At 45.9% G+C, this 17830-nt stretch overlaps 1 protein-coding gene across 1 annotated transcript in view; it reads left to right on the top strand.

The window, feature by feature from the left end:
* LOC308328844 (zinc finger matrin-type protein 4) overlaps positions 1–17830 on the top strand; it is a 74204-nt gene that overhangs the window by 38681 nt on the left and 17693 nt on the right. The window contains exons 4-5 of the mRNA XM_080782952.1: positions 4022–4204; positions 7938–8201. Coding sequence (XP_080639078.1) covers positions 4022–4204; positions 7938–8201 — 447 coding nt within the window. The remainder of the gene's footprint in view (positions 1–4021; positions 4205–7937; positions 8202–17830) is intronic.

Here is a 17830-nt window from a genome sequence, read left to right on the forward strand (position 1 = left end):
TGACTTTCCTTCTTTACACTCCGACGTCAATCACACATTACCTTGTTGTCCAAACACTACACACAATGCTCAGTTGTTGCACACACTTCTCACATAAAATCTCAAAGCATCAAACTACAACACACAAATAGTCAAATCTCTAAACATTCAGATCAATGAGAATGAATGAATGTGAGCAATTTGCAATCAGGACTGCAGCATAAAAGGGACTTGAGAGCCTCTGTTTTGTTGGGTGAACAATGGAGAACCTTGAAGAGATCGACAACCAGAGAAGGAGGAGAAGAGTGAGAGGAGGACGAGGTAGAGGAGTATAGGTGGACAGAGGAGGGGGGAGAGGAAGAGGAGAAAGAAGAGGGGTAAGAGTGAGAGGAGGACGAGGTAGAGGAGTAGGTGGACAGAGGAGGGGGGAGAGGAAGAGGAGAAAGAAGAGGGGTAAGAGTGAGAGGAGGACGAGGTAGAGGAGTAGGTGGACAGAGAGGAGGAGGGTAAGAGTGAGAGGAGGACGAGGTAGAGGAGTAGGTGGACAGAGAGGAGGAGGAGAAAGAAGAAGGAGAACGGTCATATCTAATGAGATTCGGGCAACTGTGGTTGACCATGTGCTCAATCATGGTTTGACCATGACCACAGTTATATCTATAGATAGATAGATAGATAGATAGATAGATAGATAGATAGATAGATCTTTATTGTCATTGCAACATGTACAACGCAATTAAAAGTGCCAATCAATCAGTGCATCATAAACTAGCTATAAAAAACTATAAAAGCTAATACAACAAAGTGTGACCGCGGGGTGAGAACTGTCCTTTATAATGTTCTGTGTATAATGTTTTTTGAGACAGCGGGATCTGTGTAGGTCCTCCAATGTGGGAAGAGGGCAGCCAACGATTGTTTGTGCCCTCTGTGACCCTCTGGAGCTTTTTCCTCTGAGCTACTGTACAGCTGGTGCATATACAGTATGTTAGAATGCTCTCTATGGCACACAGATAAAAGGACACCAGCAGTCTCTCGTGTGATGTTATTCCCCCTGAGCACCCTCAGGAAGTATAAAGTCTCTGCCGGGCCTTCTTCAGCAGCTCAGAGGTGTTCACATTCCAGGTCAAGCCCTCCTCCATGTGGACTCCCGGAAAGAGGACACCCTCTCCACACAGTCCCCATTTATGATCAATGGTGGAATGTCCGTTTTCTTCCTCCTGTAGTCGATGACAAGTTCCTGGGTCTTGGATGTGTTCAAGAGCAGGTTGTTTTCTCTGCACCACCTCATCCCTGTAGGCGGACTCATCCCCCTTGGAGATGAGCCCTACTTACTGTGGTGTCAGCCGCGAACTTCACCATGGTGTTGCTGCGGTGGGCGGGGGTGCGTTCATGTGTGTGTAGAGGGCGTAGAGCAGCGGGCTCAGTACACAGCCCTGTGGGGAGCCGGTACTGAGGCTGAGGGACGTGGATGTGTGATCGCCCACTCTCACCCTCTGGCTGTGACCAGACAGGAAGCTCTTAATGCACATGCAGGTGTTGTTCCCCCAGTACTGTATGTCCATCAGTCTGTGGGGGAGGATGGTGTTGAATGTACTGTATGTACTGTATGTACAGTACTGTATGTCCATCAGTCTGTGGGGGAGGATGGTGTTGAATGCAGAGCTAGCATCATTACAACATTTTTCTGTTCTATTCCTTCCACCTTATTCTTCTTTCCTGAATCCTATTGAGGAGTTCTTTTCAGCTTGGAGGTAGAAGGTATATGAACGGAACCCACAGAGCCGGCTTTGAGCAGGCTGGTTTATAGTAAAAAATAAATAATAAAAAAGGTGCATATGTGTGTGCTGTTCTATGTTTGACTATGAAGAAGTAGGCCTACACAGAGTCATTTTACAAAAGGAGAAATGTCTCATTCTCCAGAGTCATTGTCATTCATGTGTGTTCCATTTCTATATGATTGTGTTTTCAATGTTTCACTTCATTGTGCTGTAAATGCTTGGTAGTGTGTAGCCAATGCTTAGTTGTGTGTACTCAATGAATGGTATGTGTGTGTCATTTGAAAATATGGCTGTGCATACCTTAATGAAAACACAAGTTCCATTTTGGGAACAGTTAAAGAGATTTGATGGCAAAGAGTCATCATGGAAAAGGAGAGTCAGGGTTTAGCATTTTGTGTGTGAGGCTCAGGCTTTCAGTTTTGTGTGTGCAGTTTTTAGAATGCCGTTAGGTTGTGAAAAACGTGTGTTAACAATTGTGAAAAACTGTAACTAGCCGTGAAATATTAAGCAGGATAATCAATGGGGAGCCTGTCATCATTGAGAAAGAAACCCCTTCAAGGTGATTAGCAGTGGTTTTCAACCAGTGGCTCGGGGACCACCAGTGGTCCTTGAGGGGGTACCAGGTGGTCCCCAACTAATTGAGAGTTAAATTATTGTTAAACATCTGCATTACTAAATTTACAAGAAGTCTACATAATAAAAGATAAAGTAAAATATTGTTATTTTCTGATCCAACAATAACAAAATTCTAGTGTTGGTTCTGAGAGGCTAAATCTCATCAAAGGGTGGTCTCAAATGCAGAAGAAATGATGGGCCTTGATATAAACAAGGTTGAAAAGCATTGACTTATAGATTATATATTTATGAGCATTAATGGCCTGCTATTACGTACAGAGAAGGAAAGAGAACCCCAGAAGGACATGGCTTCACAGAATTCCTCAAAGACAACAGTTTCTTGTCAGCAATAAAGTTTAGCCAATATATTGAAATAAATCTCTCTCTCTCTCTCTCTCTCTCTCTCTCTCTCTCTCTCTCTGGCTATATTAATTAATGAATAATTCATTATTAATAAGAATAATGAATGATTGGTGACACTGGGTCACCACATGTAATAAGCACACAGTGGGGGAGAGAGAGAGAGAGAGAGAGAGCGAGAGAGAGAGAGAGAGATCCATAGATACAGTAACTATGTGAACAGACTCCGTTAACATGGCAAGGTGCGATTAACCAATCAGCTCCCTGCTCCCGAAATACTCTAGGTCAACATGTGGTCGCACACAAGAAGGCATGTGCATGTGCCACACGCACACACACACACACACACACACACACACACACACACACACACACACACACACACACACACACACACACACACACACACACACACACACACACACACACACACACACACACACACACACACACACACACAATGATGGTAGTTCTGTCAGCTTGACATTGACTGATGGAATTAAAATAGCGTGTGTGTGTGTGTGTGTGTGTGTGTGTGTGTGTGTGTGTGTGTGTGTGTGTGTGCGTGCGTACGCGTGATGTAACAAACAAGAAATAGTAGCCGCCAGTGAATGCATAAAACATGTAATTTATTGGGGGTCGTAACCACCCAAAAATAAAAGCAACAAAAGCTAAGTTTGTTGTTCTTTTGTGCTTTTATTTAGTCTTTTGTTGCTACTGGCAGTTCCCATTGTCCGTCTGTTAGATATTTTGTGTGTCCCTGAGCGCTTTGGACTGTTTTCATTTTCATGCTCTGTTGTTTTTGTTCTTGTTTTGTTCCATATACGTTCGACATGATGAGCGAGGCGTGGTGAGGCTGTGTGTATGTATGTGTGTATGTGTGTGTGTGTGTGTGTGTGTGTGTGTGTGTGTGTGTGTGGTCAGTGCCCGTGCACAGAACTCCAGAGACGCTGACATGTTGAACATGGCAGATCGGCGTGATTCGACACGCCATCTGGCATCAGAAGCTTTCTTGTACAACTTGGCTCTAGACCTAAACGCCCCCCCTTCCAGTGTTTGTACACACACACTTTGATCTCAGACCATCATTTCACACTTGCCTCCTGTATCGTTCACAGGGCTGGAGCTAATCGCGCGCGCGACCACACACACACACACACACACACACACACACACACACACAGTCTGTTTGGTGCCCGTTGGCTATTAATGGGCAATCACCATGGTAACCGATGCTATTAAGTCAGGAGGAGCAGGTCACAAGTATGTCTCCTTTTTTAATCCTTATATAGAGGAGAGGAGAGAGGAATGGAGAAGGGAAGGGGAGAAGAGAAGAGAAGAGAAGAGAAGAGAAGAGAAGAGAAGAGAAGAGAAGAGAAGAGAAGAGAAGAGAAGAGAAGAGAAGAGAAGAGAAGAGAAGAGAAGAGAAGAGAAGGAGAGGACAGAGGAGGAGAGGAGAGGAGAGGAGAGAAATGGTGAATGGAGGAGGAGAGGAGGATGAAGCATGTAGATAAGGGAGGTGTAGAACAGAGTGAGGGTGTACATGGTGAATGGAGGAGGAGAGGAGAGGAGGATGAAGCATGTAGATAAGGGAGGTGTAGAACAGAGAGAGGGTGTACATGGTGAATGGAGGAGGAGAGGAGAGGAGGATGAATCATGTAGATAAGGGAGGTGTAGAACAGAGTGAGGGTGTACATGGTGAATGGAGGAGGAGAGGAGGATGAAACATGTAGATAAGGGAGGTGTAGAACAGAGTGAGGGTGTACATGGTGAATGGAGGAGGAGAGGAGGATGAAACATGTAGATAAGGGAGGTGTAGAACAGAGAGAGGGTGTACATGGTGAATGGAGGAGGAGAGGAGAGGAGGATGAATCATGCAGATAAGGGAGGTGTAGAACAGAGAGAGGGTGTACATGGTGAATGGAGGAGGAGAGGAGAGGAGGATGAATCATGCAGATAAGGGAGGTGTAGAACAGAGAGAGGGTGTACATGGTGAATGGAGGAGGAGAGGAGAGGAGGATGAATCATGCAGATAAGGGAGGTGTAGAACAGAGTGAGGGTGTACATGGTGAATGGAGGAGGAGAGGAGGATGAAGCATAAGAGAGGAGGAGAGGAGAGGAGGATGAAACATGTAGATAAGGGAGGTGTAGAACAGAGTGAGGGTGTACATGGTGAATGGAGGAGGAGAGGAGGATGAAGCATAAGAGAGGAGGAGAGGAGAGGAGGATGAATCATGCAGATAAGGGAGGTGTAGAACAGAGTGAGGGTGTACATGGCTCTCTGGAGAGCTGTTGGCCTTTCCCTGACCTCCATCTGCGCTCTACTCTGTAACATCCAGAGTGTCAGTACAAGAATGTTGTCGTCTGGACCAGTGGTTCCCAAAGTGGGGTCCGAGGACCCCCAGGGGTCCTTGGGGGAGTTCCAGGACGTCCCCAGCTAAATGATAGTTTGTAACCAAATGGACCCTTATGGGTCTGTAACTCAGAGAGTGTACAAATGTACTCTCTCAGAGTTAAATTAACATTGAGTTTACAATATAAAGTGGGGTCCCAGAGATAGAAATGCCATTAAATGGGATCTGTAGACTAATGCATGTCAAACTGGGGGTCCTTGAAATTAAACGGGTTGAGAATCACTGCTAGAGCCGTAAAAATCTTCTCTTATGGGGGTCCCTGGCATGTCTTTTCCAATGGGGGTCCGCGGGCTAACCACTGGTCGCAAGCTTATAGATCGGCTATCTTCACTGTTTTCATAAAAAAATCACACTTGTGTAAAGTGAGGGGCGCCATGTCTCAGTCTTTTGCTGCCATGTCACGGAGGGGGCATGAATAAAGAAAACATAAAAAGTACATGGCTGCCACATGAGTTCACGTGGGGCACACCCAACGCCAGATGGCACTGGGGGCAATATTGTCACCCAGTGTAAAGACAGCAATCGTGTGCCATGCATCACCTAGCACTCCAAATGAGTACACTTTATGTTCCACTACAGCAGCTTTGCAACAGCTAAACCTTCCTCCTCCAAGACGTACAGTACAGCCCAGTAGAACAATTCTCTCACCAGCACAACAGTGGATCAAACAGGATCGCCGGACTCTTGCTCCATACAGTACAGAGTCTTATTATTCACGTTTTTCAAGTTGGTTCAGTGGCGCAAACGTCACACTATCACAATAAGCTGATGGGTTGCGGGTTGACCGATCAAGGAATCCAGTGGCTGTTGATCTTCCAAATAATATTTGGAAGATCAACAGCCACACTGCTGTGTTGCCGTTCAACTGACCATAATTATTATGGTCAGTTGAACGGCGACACAGCAGCAGTCCAGACGAGACTCTGGAAACTACTCTGCCACTACACACACTCTGTCCAGAGTCTACCCCCCCAGGGGGCCACTACACACACTCTGTCCAGAGTCTACCCCGCCAGGGGGCCACTACACACACTCTGTCCAGAGTCTACCCCGCCAGGGGGCCACTACACACACTCTGTCCAGAGTCTACCCCCCCAGGGGGCCACTACACACACTCTGTCCAGAGTCTATCCCCCCAGGGGGCCACTACACACACTCTGTCCAGAGTCTACCCCCCCAGGGGGCCACTATACACACTCTGTCCAGAGTCTACCCCCCCAGGGGGCCACTATACACACTCTGTCCAGAGTCTACCCCCCCAGGGGGCCACTACACACACTCTGTCTAGAGTCTACCCCCCCAGGGGGCCACTATACACACTCTGTCCAGAGTCTATCCCCCCAGGGGGCCACTACACACACTCTGTCCAGAGTCTACCCCCCCAGGGGGCCACTATACACACTCTGTCCAGAGTCTACCCCCCCAGGGGGCCACTATACACACTCTGTCCAGCGGTGTTCACAGCTAAGGCCGCCGACCGACTATATTAAATATGCGCGACCCACAGATGAGTTTATTGGCATTTGGTAAAAAAATAAGTAAAAATCCGACCGAGTCAAACCAGATATAGCTGTATGATTGTATACTCATACTGTAGCTGAGCTAGTTGTCTTTCACCCAACACCTTCAGTACGGCAGAGCAGCCGTTTAGCTCATTATTAATTAATTTACTCCACGTGTAATATCAGATGCTCTTTGAAGTGGGCATTGGTCAAAAACAAAAGCTCAGACAGTTTTGTTTGACAAAGATGTAGCAGTTAGTTGTGAAAGCTTGAAGCTACACTCATGCTGATGTTGACTGCTAACGGTAACAACAGACTGACGTGCGTGCGGGGTGTGTGTGTGTGTGTGTATGCACGCCTGTACGGTGTATTAAAAACGATCTGTTCAAGTCATCGGTTCTGAACCAGTGACCACCAGTGGTCCTTGAGGGAGTTCTCTCTCACCACCTCTGCTATTATACCAGCCCACTGAGTCCAGACCATTGTTTTTCCTCTGTCAGCCCCAGCCTGTGCTCTACATCCATCTATTCCTCTGTCTATCATTCCTTTCATTCAGTGGTTCTCAACCAGTGGTCCTTGAGGTTCCAGGTGGTCCCCAGCTAAATTATGGAGAGTTGGTAACCAAATGAACCCCTATAGCAGTAGATCTTTAACTCTTGAGTGTAAAATGAAACCAAGTGCACCCTTATGGGTCCATTTGGTTCCACTCTCAAGAGTTGAATTATTGTTAAACATCAGCATTACTTAAGTTAAAACTCAAAAGTATTCAACCAGTGTGTGGACATTCTATTCAAAGTTTTCAAATGTTTAGCTGTAGGCATACAGTGTTATGTAAGTCCAGTGTGCTTTAGAATTAGAATTATTTAAAAGGTGGTAACTCAGGCAAATATTGAAGTTATTAAAAAAGAAGCCTATCCATCATTGCCGTAGGGGGAAAAAATAAAATAAATTCCTTGCTACCCATCCTTCCCACGGGAAAAAAATATATAATAAAATAAATTCCCTACCTACTCAGCCCAAAAATAACAGCCAATCGGAGACCAAAGTATTATTTTGCTTGGCCTAAGTTTCCAGCCCTGTATGTGTGCTCATACTGGTTGCTATCAGTGTCGTCTTGTGAGACTGTTTTCTCTCACAATGTTCAGACACTTCCGTCAAACAGTCTGAAAGCAACGGAAGCTCTGAAGACCATCCTCCGTAAAAGCTGGACAAGCTTTATATTATTAATACCCTCTCTCTCTCTCCATCCTCCCTCTCCCTCATCCTTTCCTCTGCACCTCCTCCTCCTCCAGACTCCTCCCCTTCCACCCCGCAGCCCACGGACCCGTTGGCGCCATGCCCCCTTCTCGGCCCTGCGCCCGCCGCGCTCCCCTGGGCGCCGGTGCTGTCCGGAGGCGGCGGCGAGGCGGGGAAGTACTGCTGCCTGTGCGGAGCCTGGTTCAACAACCCCCTGATGGCCCAGCAGCACTACGAGGGCAAGAAGCACCGGCGCAACGCCGGCCGGGCACGCCTCCTGGAGCAGCTCGCCGGCAGCCTGGACGCCACGGAGAGCACAGGTCAGACGCTGTCAACACACGCCACACCGGGGGCGGGGGTAGTAGGGGGGGGGGGGGGCTAGAGAAGGGTTCCTCCACTGAAGGCCAGGGTGCCGTGACGCAAGTCCTAGGGGTCCTAGGGGGGTTCCTAGGGATGCCGCAGAACCCTTTGATAATATTTGACTTTGTAAAGCAGACCACGTGGGTTGCACTGTACTTATCGGTGCGTTCTTTTTCAGTCCCATAAATAGTACTTACAAGCTCACAACACCACGTTTCGAGCTTGCAGATCTGCTACTCCTGAATTAGAGTCCTGAAAAGTTACAGTTTTGGACATAGGAGAGACAGAGACGATAAACATCACTGAACGATACGCACTCAGCATGCGCATGCGCGCACACACACACACACACACACAGCACACACACACACACACACACACACAAAGACCATCAGCTTGTCCCATACGAGTCTAATCTGCGTATAGGGGTTGGCATTTGTCATCCCCTGGGTCACCGAATGACACCCCTGCACCAAGTGTTGACATGCTAAAAGAACTTCGCGTCCAGCATGTTTGTGCATACCTTTGACATGTACACTGGTGTCAGGAATGTGTCCTTAGGGACAGTTCACAGATAAAATTAGCACAGGCCCACCGGCTATTCATGAGATAGGCATTCTCTTAGCTTTCACGCTAGTTAGCACTAGCATCCCTGGCATGTTAAACAGGGGTGCGGTGGTGCAGCGGGGTCCCTGTGAACCCGTGTTTCCGCGCTTCAAATTAGCTCTGTGACAAGACTAGAGTCGGTGATGAGGGTGACAGCTCAGCCAGTAGAGCAGGCTCGTACTATTTCTGCTTGAAAGTTGAAGCCAATGAATCACGCCCACAGGATGTCAGCTGCTGCACGCATGCACGCACAGGAGGGTCAGCCAATACACTCACACGGAGGATTGAACTGAGCTGATTTCATATCTATTTTATTCATTTGTCAAACTGAAGTTCAGTTACCATGGCAAGCTGAAGAACGTTTAAAAAAAAAAATCCTATCACACTTGGACTCTCTCTCTCTCTCTCTCTCATTATACACTTGTTCCAAGACGTTATTCAATATTAGAAAGAGTGATTCGTACTGCTCTATTTTAGTCTTGACGCTGCATAGTGCATACCGTAGTGTGGTCCCATATAACAGGCCAGCAGACATCAGCACAGCAAAAAAGAAAAGCCGGGCACAACACACACACACACACGCTCACACACAAACACACGCACGTGCACGTGTGTAATTCTTACATGTGGCCAAGGCCGCCACGAGGCGCCACGTTTGCTCCAGGTGACGTGACACAAATCATCATCTCAGGAAGCCAATCACATTAAGAGCAGTGACTCACATTGCCGCCCCCAGTGGCTCAGGGGCTTAATGTTGTGTCACGTTGGATATCGTCTTCTGCAGAAGACACACAGTCACATAGTCACACACACAGTCACACACAGTCACACACCGCCGCAATCGGCATATGAATGTGTGTGTGTGTGTGTGTGTGTGTGTGTGTGTGTGTGTGTGAATGGGTGAATGTAATGCACAATCTATGTAAAGTGCCTTGGATAAAGGCACTATATAAATGCACCATTTACCACACACACACACACACACACACACACACACACACACACACACACACACACACACAGACTGTCGATATGATGTTTTCGATATGACAATGCTCGATCTGCAAGCCAAGGAGTTCATAAGATGAATACGAACATGAAATAGATACATTTAGTTAGATACATTTCATTACAAGCTGCTATTTTTGATGTCCCCAGCCATGCAAGGCACCAATAACCTGCTCATCAGGAGCAGTTTGCGGTTCTGTGTCTTGCATCACGGTGGGTGGTGGTGGGAGGAGAGCAGTTAAAACCTGGCCTGCACAGCTCCTTGGTGGATGGTGTGGATAAGGCATATACAGTACACACATGATAATGTTAGGAACGCTGAGATGGCAGCATATACTGAACAAAAAGGGCCGGAAAACCACGTTTGCCCAGTGGAAGTTGGCTGTAGAAGCTTCGTAGTTAAGTCAACTACCAGGTTCTTTAAGGACACAGTTGGGCCAGTCCGAGGCCAGGCCCAACGTCAAGCCATCACCCCACTGAAAGGGCAAGTCAGGAGAAGGGACAGGGAAGCACATCTGGCCACACCAGATGTCACCGCCGAGCCCTCTGGAGGGGTCGGCGGTGACTATTCAACCAAACACCAAAGACAGGAGGGTGCCCACGCGATGACCCCAATCGCCTCCTTGCACCACTCAACGCTGAAATGGCATCGTTGCCACAACTCACATAGGCAGGTTTAAGCAAAGGATTGTATCCGGGAGGTATGCTGCAGTCAGCTTGGCTCAGGGAGGGGGACATGACACCCCTGCTATAGCTGTGCAGAGTTACATGCAGGCACTCGGGATTAGGAACATCATGTCCCGTCCTGTAATTCTTAAAAAGTCACGGACACAGCCAGGAGGAGCCTGGGATATCTACTGTAACTGCTGACAACTTGTTACGGTCACCACGGAGCCTATGGCCCTTCCTGGAGTAGACGTCTCCCCTACTGTGTACCTCCAACCAGTCTCAACCAGTCTCACTCCATTATTCTGCTGTACAGCACATTATTCTTGCATGCTAGAAATGTATAGTGTCGCTGTCTGGACTTTTTACGTCCAAAACAGTTACTTTTCAGGGAATGTAGAAAATAGTTTTATTTAGTCACAGAAGCTCTTGTAAATACGTGTCATTTAAATATGAAAACCCACGCTTTACCACTCCTGGGCATGTCATTATGTGACAAACAGCAGTTCTAAAATAGTAGCGCTGACATTTTAGCTACCATATTTTTACATGACAATGCCATACGATGTATAAAATACTGCATATATTTGTGAAAAACAAAAAAGATGAAACATGGAGATTTATATAAAAATATAGCGTCAATATACATGATTGACAAGTAATTGTCTTCTGACTGAAGATCCATAATTCCAAATACACAGTTATTTAGCTCATGCACTGACAAAAGTCCACAGTTGAGTCCTGGATGTTAATGTAATACAGGGTTCAAATCAATGACAGATCCGTTTAGTTACATTTGAACCCTCTCAGAGTTCCAAATGGATAAATGAACACATGCACTAACACCTAATGGTAGAAAGTAACTAAATACATTTACCTAGTATTGTACTTAAGTACAATTTGGAGGTATTTGTACTTTACTTGAGTATTTTAAATTTCCAATACTTTTACTGAAAACATTAGTTACTAGTTACTCTGTAGATTTTGATTATTATGACAAAATATTCCGCCTTATATACATTTTGGCTACATATTTTTTTACATTTTAAAACTTGTGAAATGGGGCCTTTTTCCTAGGCCTACTTTCTACTTTAAGTAGCTACATTTCTATTCCCATACTTTTGTACTTTTACTCAAGTACATTTTGAATTCAGGACTTACAGAGTATTTCTGCACTGCATTATTGACACTTTCACTTAACACTAGAAGGTCTAAGAGGTCATTTTGACCGTTTTTTTTATTATTTTAAAGTTGATTATCTTTGCCCATGAAGCTTTCAGAAAAAAAATGGGAGTACTTGTCCCCACCACTGGATAAATGCACTAACAAGTTACAACCACCAGTGTTCACTTCAGAGACAGATGCAAAGTGAAGTGAGGTCAGCATGGCATCCATGCGCTGCTAGGCCTGCGTCAAAGAATTCATAAACCAGCCAGCCTGAACGTTTAAGCCTGAGCAAAGTGCGCAGACAAGCGGATGATGTCATCGCTTATGCTTACTTGTGCAATAAATCAAGAGCCGTCGGGCTTTGCTGTCACTCCCTCTCTGGAGCGGCACCGCTCGCCGCCGTTCTCTATAACGCTCTGTGAGCCGAGACACCCTATCCTTCTAACGCCACGTTCTCACATCTGATTGGCTTCTCGACACCACTTCAGGTGCGAAGGCACATGCATACTGTATACTCGCAGTGTTCGCAGAGGGGGGTGACAGCTGCGCTCGGAGAGAGAGAGATAGAGAGAGAGAGAGAGAGAGAGATAGAGAGAGAGAGAGAGAGAGAGAGAGAGAGGGATAACAGGAGGAAGAGGTGAGAAAGAGGCTCAAGCCAGCCAGGTGTACATTTTGTGTCTTCTTGTCCCTGTTTTCCCTTTGCAGAACTAGTCTTATACTTTACAACTGTCACCACGGCAAAATTGTCAAAGCTAAATAAAAACTGAGGATTTTCATTGCATTATGACTCTCCCAAGTCAGCACCATCATTCCTTGTCCTAGTGCACCCACGAGTGTGAGTGTGCGTGTGAGTGTGTGTGTGTGTGTGTGTGTGTGCGTGCGACGTGCGTGCATGTTTGTTTGGACCTCTGGGGGCAGAAGTTGCTCCATGTCTCATCTGTCATTCTCATCGGTTCCCGTGAGGCCCAGGTGAATTATTTACCAATGTCCTATTCTCCCCTTCTCCATCCCATCTCTCCCTCTTTCTGTGTCTCTCCCTCCCTCTCTCTTTCTCAATCTCTACCTCTCTTACGCCGTCCGTCCGTCTGTCTCAACACTGGTACAGAGGCACATTTTTTTTAGTCTTTTGAATAAAATTATTTAGTTTTAGTCATAATATTTTAGTCATCTTTATTCTTTTTGTCTTAATCTAGTTTTAGTTGACAAAATATCAAGATTTTCATAGACAAAATCTACAGTTGATTTTGTCGACAAAAATATATTTTACGAATATTGCCATAGCCAATTTAGCCATGTTCAATGAACGAACACTCAAAATATTCTGCATGTACATTAAAAACTTCATACTTATATATACGTAGACATTAATTTATACAGCCATTTCCATACAATATGTGTAACACTACCACATCATATCAAACTCTTCAATCACAACATCACTTTACTTAACAGCGATACTGCCCTTTAATAACGAATTGCATTTTTATAGCGCTTTTCCAAGTGCTCAAAGCGCTTTACAATGGTTCATTCATTCATACATTGGGAGGTGAAGCGGTGAACAGTCGACGCCAGTGTCCTCACTTCCCACATTGACACACCAACGGTGGCGAGCTCACACCGACCAACTCATTGGAGGCAATGTGGGGAATATGTTTCCGCAATACCGCCCTCATCTGGCAGCGTCAGGTTAGGGTTCAGTGTCTTGCCCAAGGACACTTCGATATGTGGACAGGAGGAGCCGGGATTCAAACAACCGACCAAGGGATCATTGGACGACCTGCTCTACCTCCTGAGCCACAGCTGCCCTTTACATGTACAGTACCATATAGGTGCAGATACATTTCTTAGACACACACACATACATTATTATTTCATGTGTCAACATCTATTCTGTATTCCGCCCCATCATTCTTGTTTGTCTAGCATTTCTATCTATTTTCTGTGTCTCTCAGGATAGACCCGGAGCAAGATCGAAGCGTGACACCAAATCCCTGTGACATTAATATTAATGCAATTTTCTTATTTGTAATTTTCCATATAAATGTATATAGCGTCGCCAAATCTGTTTCTCGGCAGTGACTCAGGGGTAGAGTGGCTGGTAGAGAAGCCAAATGGAAACCTCAAGGTTCCCAGTTCAATCCCAGGCTCCCCCAGTGTTAGTGTAGAAGTGTCCTCGAGCAGCTCTCAACCCCTAATTGCTCCCGATGTGCAGGTTGGTGCCTTGCATGGTTTCCTCCGCCATCGGTGTGTGAATGTAATGCAAAATCTATGAAAAGCGCTATACATGTACTGTATAAATGCACCATTTGCTCATCAGGATAAAAAATGAGCAAAAAAGTACAAGCTAAAAACCGTGTTGCATTGTGGCGTGTTTTTAAAAATAAATAAAATATGGAGATAAGAGGTTTCCACCCGACAACAGCGACGATATCATATTGGAGTTCCACAGTCACACAGACGGGCTGCGGAGGAAGCCATTATCTTCCACACCTTTGGTAACAGCGCAGAACCCCCCCTCCCCCCCGAGATGGATCGTGGCAATTTCCAGTGGCATGTTAGCCGGGGTGGGGTGGGGTGGTGGGGGGGTGCAGGTTTGCAACATAAATAACCATGGATAGAAACCCCTCAAGACAGAGTCAGCACACTGTCTGGTCTGTTCCTCCTCTCCAGAGAGATAGCAGACTGACTGCGGGAGGAGCACAATTAAGCCTAATTTATAGGCCTTGGTAGGACAGTGTTGCTTTGCCAAAGGATCAGGAACAGATCTACAAGCTAACATTGCATTAAAGACCATTGCCGCACAATGGAGAATAAATTACGCTTCAAGAACCACTGAGATAAGCATTTAGTCTTCCGTATTTGTGTTTGTGTGTGTGTGTGTGTGTGTGTGTGTGTGTGTGTGTGTGTGTGTGTGTGTGTGTGTGTGTGTGTGTGTGTGTTCATGTTGATTGATGATCGCGCCCGAGTCTGGAAACGAGACTGACCGCTGCTCCCATGGGATAGACCGGTGCTGCACATTCCACTTGGATATGATGATATGTGCGCAAACACACACACACACACACACAGGCAGGCACGCATATACAGAACACACATGCACACATGGCCGATATACTGTACAGGCGGATCGATTCTGTCTCTTCTCAAAAGCCAAATACTTGCAGAAAGAACTTTTTTTTAAAGCAATTAGTTGATTAGTTATGGAGCTTCTCAAACGATAGCAGTAAAGACTGCAGCAGCATTGCCATTCTGAATTGGGGGGCGGGGGCGGTGCGGCCTATTTTTGACCCATTTCCTGAAGTCATATGAAAAATGTAAAGGTGATCCAGATTTTCGAAAGGTGTCTTTAGTACTAAAGACAGAGTGGTGCAATTAAAATTCACTGTGAAACAACCAATTTAAATCTGTTCTTTTTACAGCATGTGCCAAATTTGACACCAAAGCACATTCCCGATCTGCTCTGTTCAATTTGGTACAGGCTGTCACCTCTTTTAATGAGTTGTTTCACAGCGTTACTTCATTTCACCGCCCCATCTTTACCAAAGACATTTCTGACTGTGACATTCAGAAACTGGCCAAAAATAGTTCCCTTCAGATGGAGCTATAGTAGCACCACAATAGAGTTGCAGCGGAGCAGACAGTTTGTAATTCACTTAAAAAAATAAAGAATCTGATTGCATATCATTGTAACTGGAACTATCTCAGGTGAATTACATTACAATCAAGCATTTTGGATTTCCAACTCCCATCTGATCTAACCATGGGAAACTGTTCTCCATTAAATCAACTGTCCCCATGTTACCTCCCTATAATACCCCCAGTTCCCAAGAAGGAACTCTTGCATACAGTCCTATAGGAGTAGTTTCAGATTCCTCTTTATCTTGTTCTGCAACTCTGCTGTGTCTGACCTGGTTGGTGTCTGCTGGCGCTGTGTGTTAAATGTGTGGCCCTGCACACCTGCAGTCTGAGTCACGGAGGCTTCGTTATGCTAAACTGGCTCACAGGGACCAATAAACGAGGGCCCTTCTCCCGCTCGTCATTATCGACCAGACTCGAGAAAATATGGTGAGCTCACGTCAGTCAGACGAAATTAGCGCACACGCACGCACGCATACACGAGAACACACACACACACACACACACACACACACACTTTCCCCCCTGGCTTTGTCACATACAGTACTGTAGAGCAATAGAGGTCTTTCATCAGAGATGTGGGCTGGGGTAAAAAACGGTACAGTACAGTACAGTACAGTACAGTACAGTACAGTACAGTACAGTACAGTATCACACAAATGCCATACAATATATACCCTTGAACATTTATGCATACGCAAAAGAGTCTATTCACAGTCCTGCAAAGCCTTTGGCTGTCACTCACATGCACACTGTGCCCTGCATGTAATTAACATGGATTAGGGCATAATTCCCTCCCCCATGGATGTAGCTGATTAACCAAAACAGCGTGCGCACGTGTGTGCGTGACTGCGCGTGCGTGCATGTGTGCGTGCATGTCTTGCTTCTGTTGCTGGAGGCAGTGGTTGCACGCACACACACACACACACACACACACACACACACACACACACACACACACACACACACACTCTCTTGATATGAATCAGTCATACTCAGCAGGGCAGAGCGGTTGGCAGTGGCACTCCATATCCATCAGGCAGAAAGCGGGGAGATGACGATTGTACGCACTCATACTGTGTTTTGGCACACACACACACACACACACACACACACACACACACACACTCTCTCTCTCTCTCTCTCTCTCCCCTGGCTTTGTCACATACAGTACAGTTGAACAATAGAGGTCTTTCATCAGAGATGTGGGCTGGGGTAAAAAAGACAGTACAGTACAGTACAGTACAGTACAGTACAGTACAGTACAGTACAGTACAGTACAGTACAGTACAGTACAGTAACCCTTCAATAATCTAAATCTAAAATGAATAGCCCTTTGATCAACGGGCAGAGGTGATAGCAAACTTGGCAGAAGAGGAAGTGACGCCTTCTCGCTCTGCCTCTCACAGATATACATTAAGCGTGATTCATACTCATGTGCACCACACAATAAGATATACTGTACAACTTAAGGCTAAGCACGGCCATTAGATCGTCTGGCTGAACCAAATATGAATCAAGAATAAATATGGCATCAGTCATCACACAATTAACCCATTTTGGGCGGGAACGCCTTTTGGTGTTAGCATTATGTTATGCTTCAGCTATTGAAAAATAGCAGATCTACTGTACAAGCTCATAGCGCGCCACTCGAGCTTGTAGGTCTGCTATTTTTGAAAAATCGAAGAACGACGGACACAGAAACAGAGCTTTTTCAGAAAACTCAGGTCAAAATGAGTTAATACATGCAAAAGCAGATATCAACCATTAAAGCATTCCGTTCTCTAGGCCACTAATTCAGTCACGGCTGTCTTTTAAATGGCTGCTTGTCCTCCATCACCCGCGGAGCAACGGGAGGGGATTTGTACCGTGTCACATTATGCAGCTCCAAGCCTGCCGTGGATGACCTCATGCTGCTCCCACACTATATTAGTACTTCATCTCCCAACATGCATTGCCAATTACTGCCAGGAAAGATCAAAAGGTGGTGGAATATGCCGACAACTCATAAATCAACCAGACAGTAATGACGGAGCGGAAAAGGGCACGGATACAGTAGACGCACATGCACGTGCGCATGCACACACACACGCACGCACGCACGCACACACACACACACACACACACACACATACACGCACACGCCACCCCTTCTTAGTGCATGACCGACATGCACAAAAACACAATACATGGTCACGTGCTCGTCCTGCACCTACGTGTGAAAGTGTGAAAAACAGAGAGATGGCAGAAAAGCCGGGGGATGTTTTTCTAAACTGTACACAACCTAATGAACCTGTATACATATTTTAGCGTGATGATTCGGTTGAAAACGAGTAATACACTGTCTGGATGTCATCTTCAATTGGATTTTAAAAAACGGAGGATTTTTGTAATCAGTAGCACCTGTGTTCTGATGGACGCGCTATGGGAATCAAACTGGTGAGCTTCATTTTTAATGGCTTTTATTGATGTGTATCTCTACACGTCATCACGCAGCACGTTTTCG

This window comes from Protomyctophum bolini (genome assembly GCF_963924005.1).
Source record: "Protomyctophum bolini genome assembly, chromosome: 14".
Lineage (NCBI taxonomy): Eukaryota > Metazoa > Chordata > Actinopteri > Myctophiformes > Myctophidae > Protomyctophum > Protomyctophum bolini.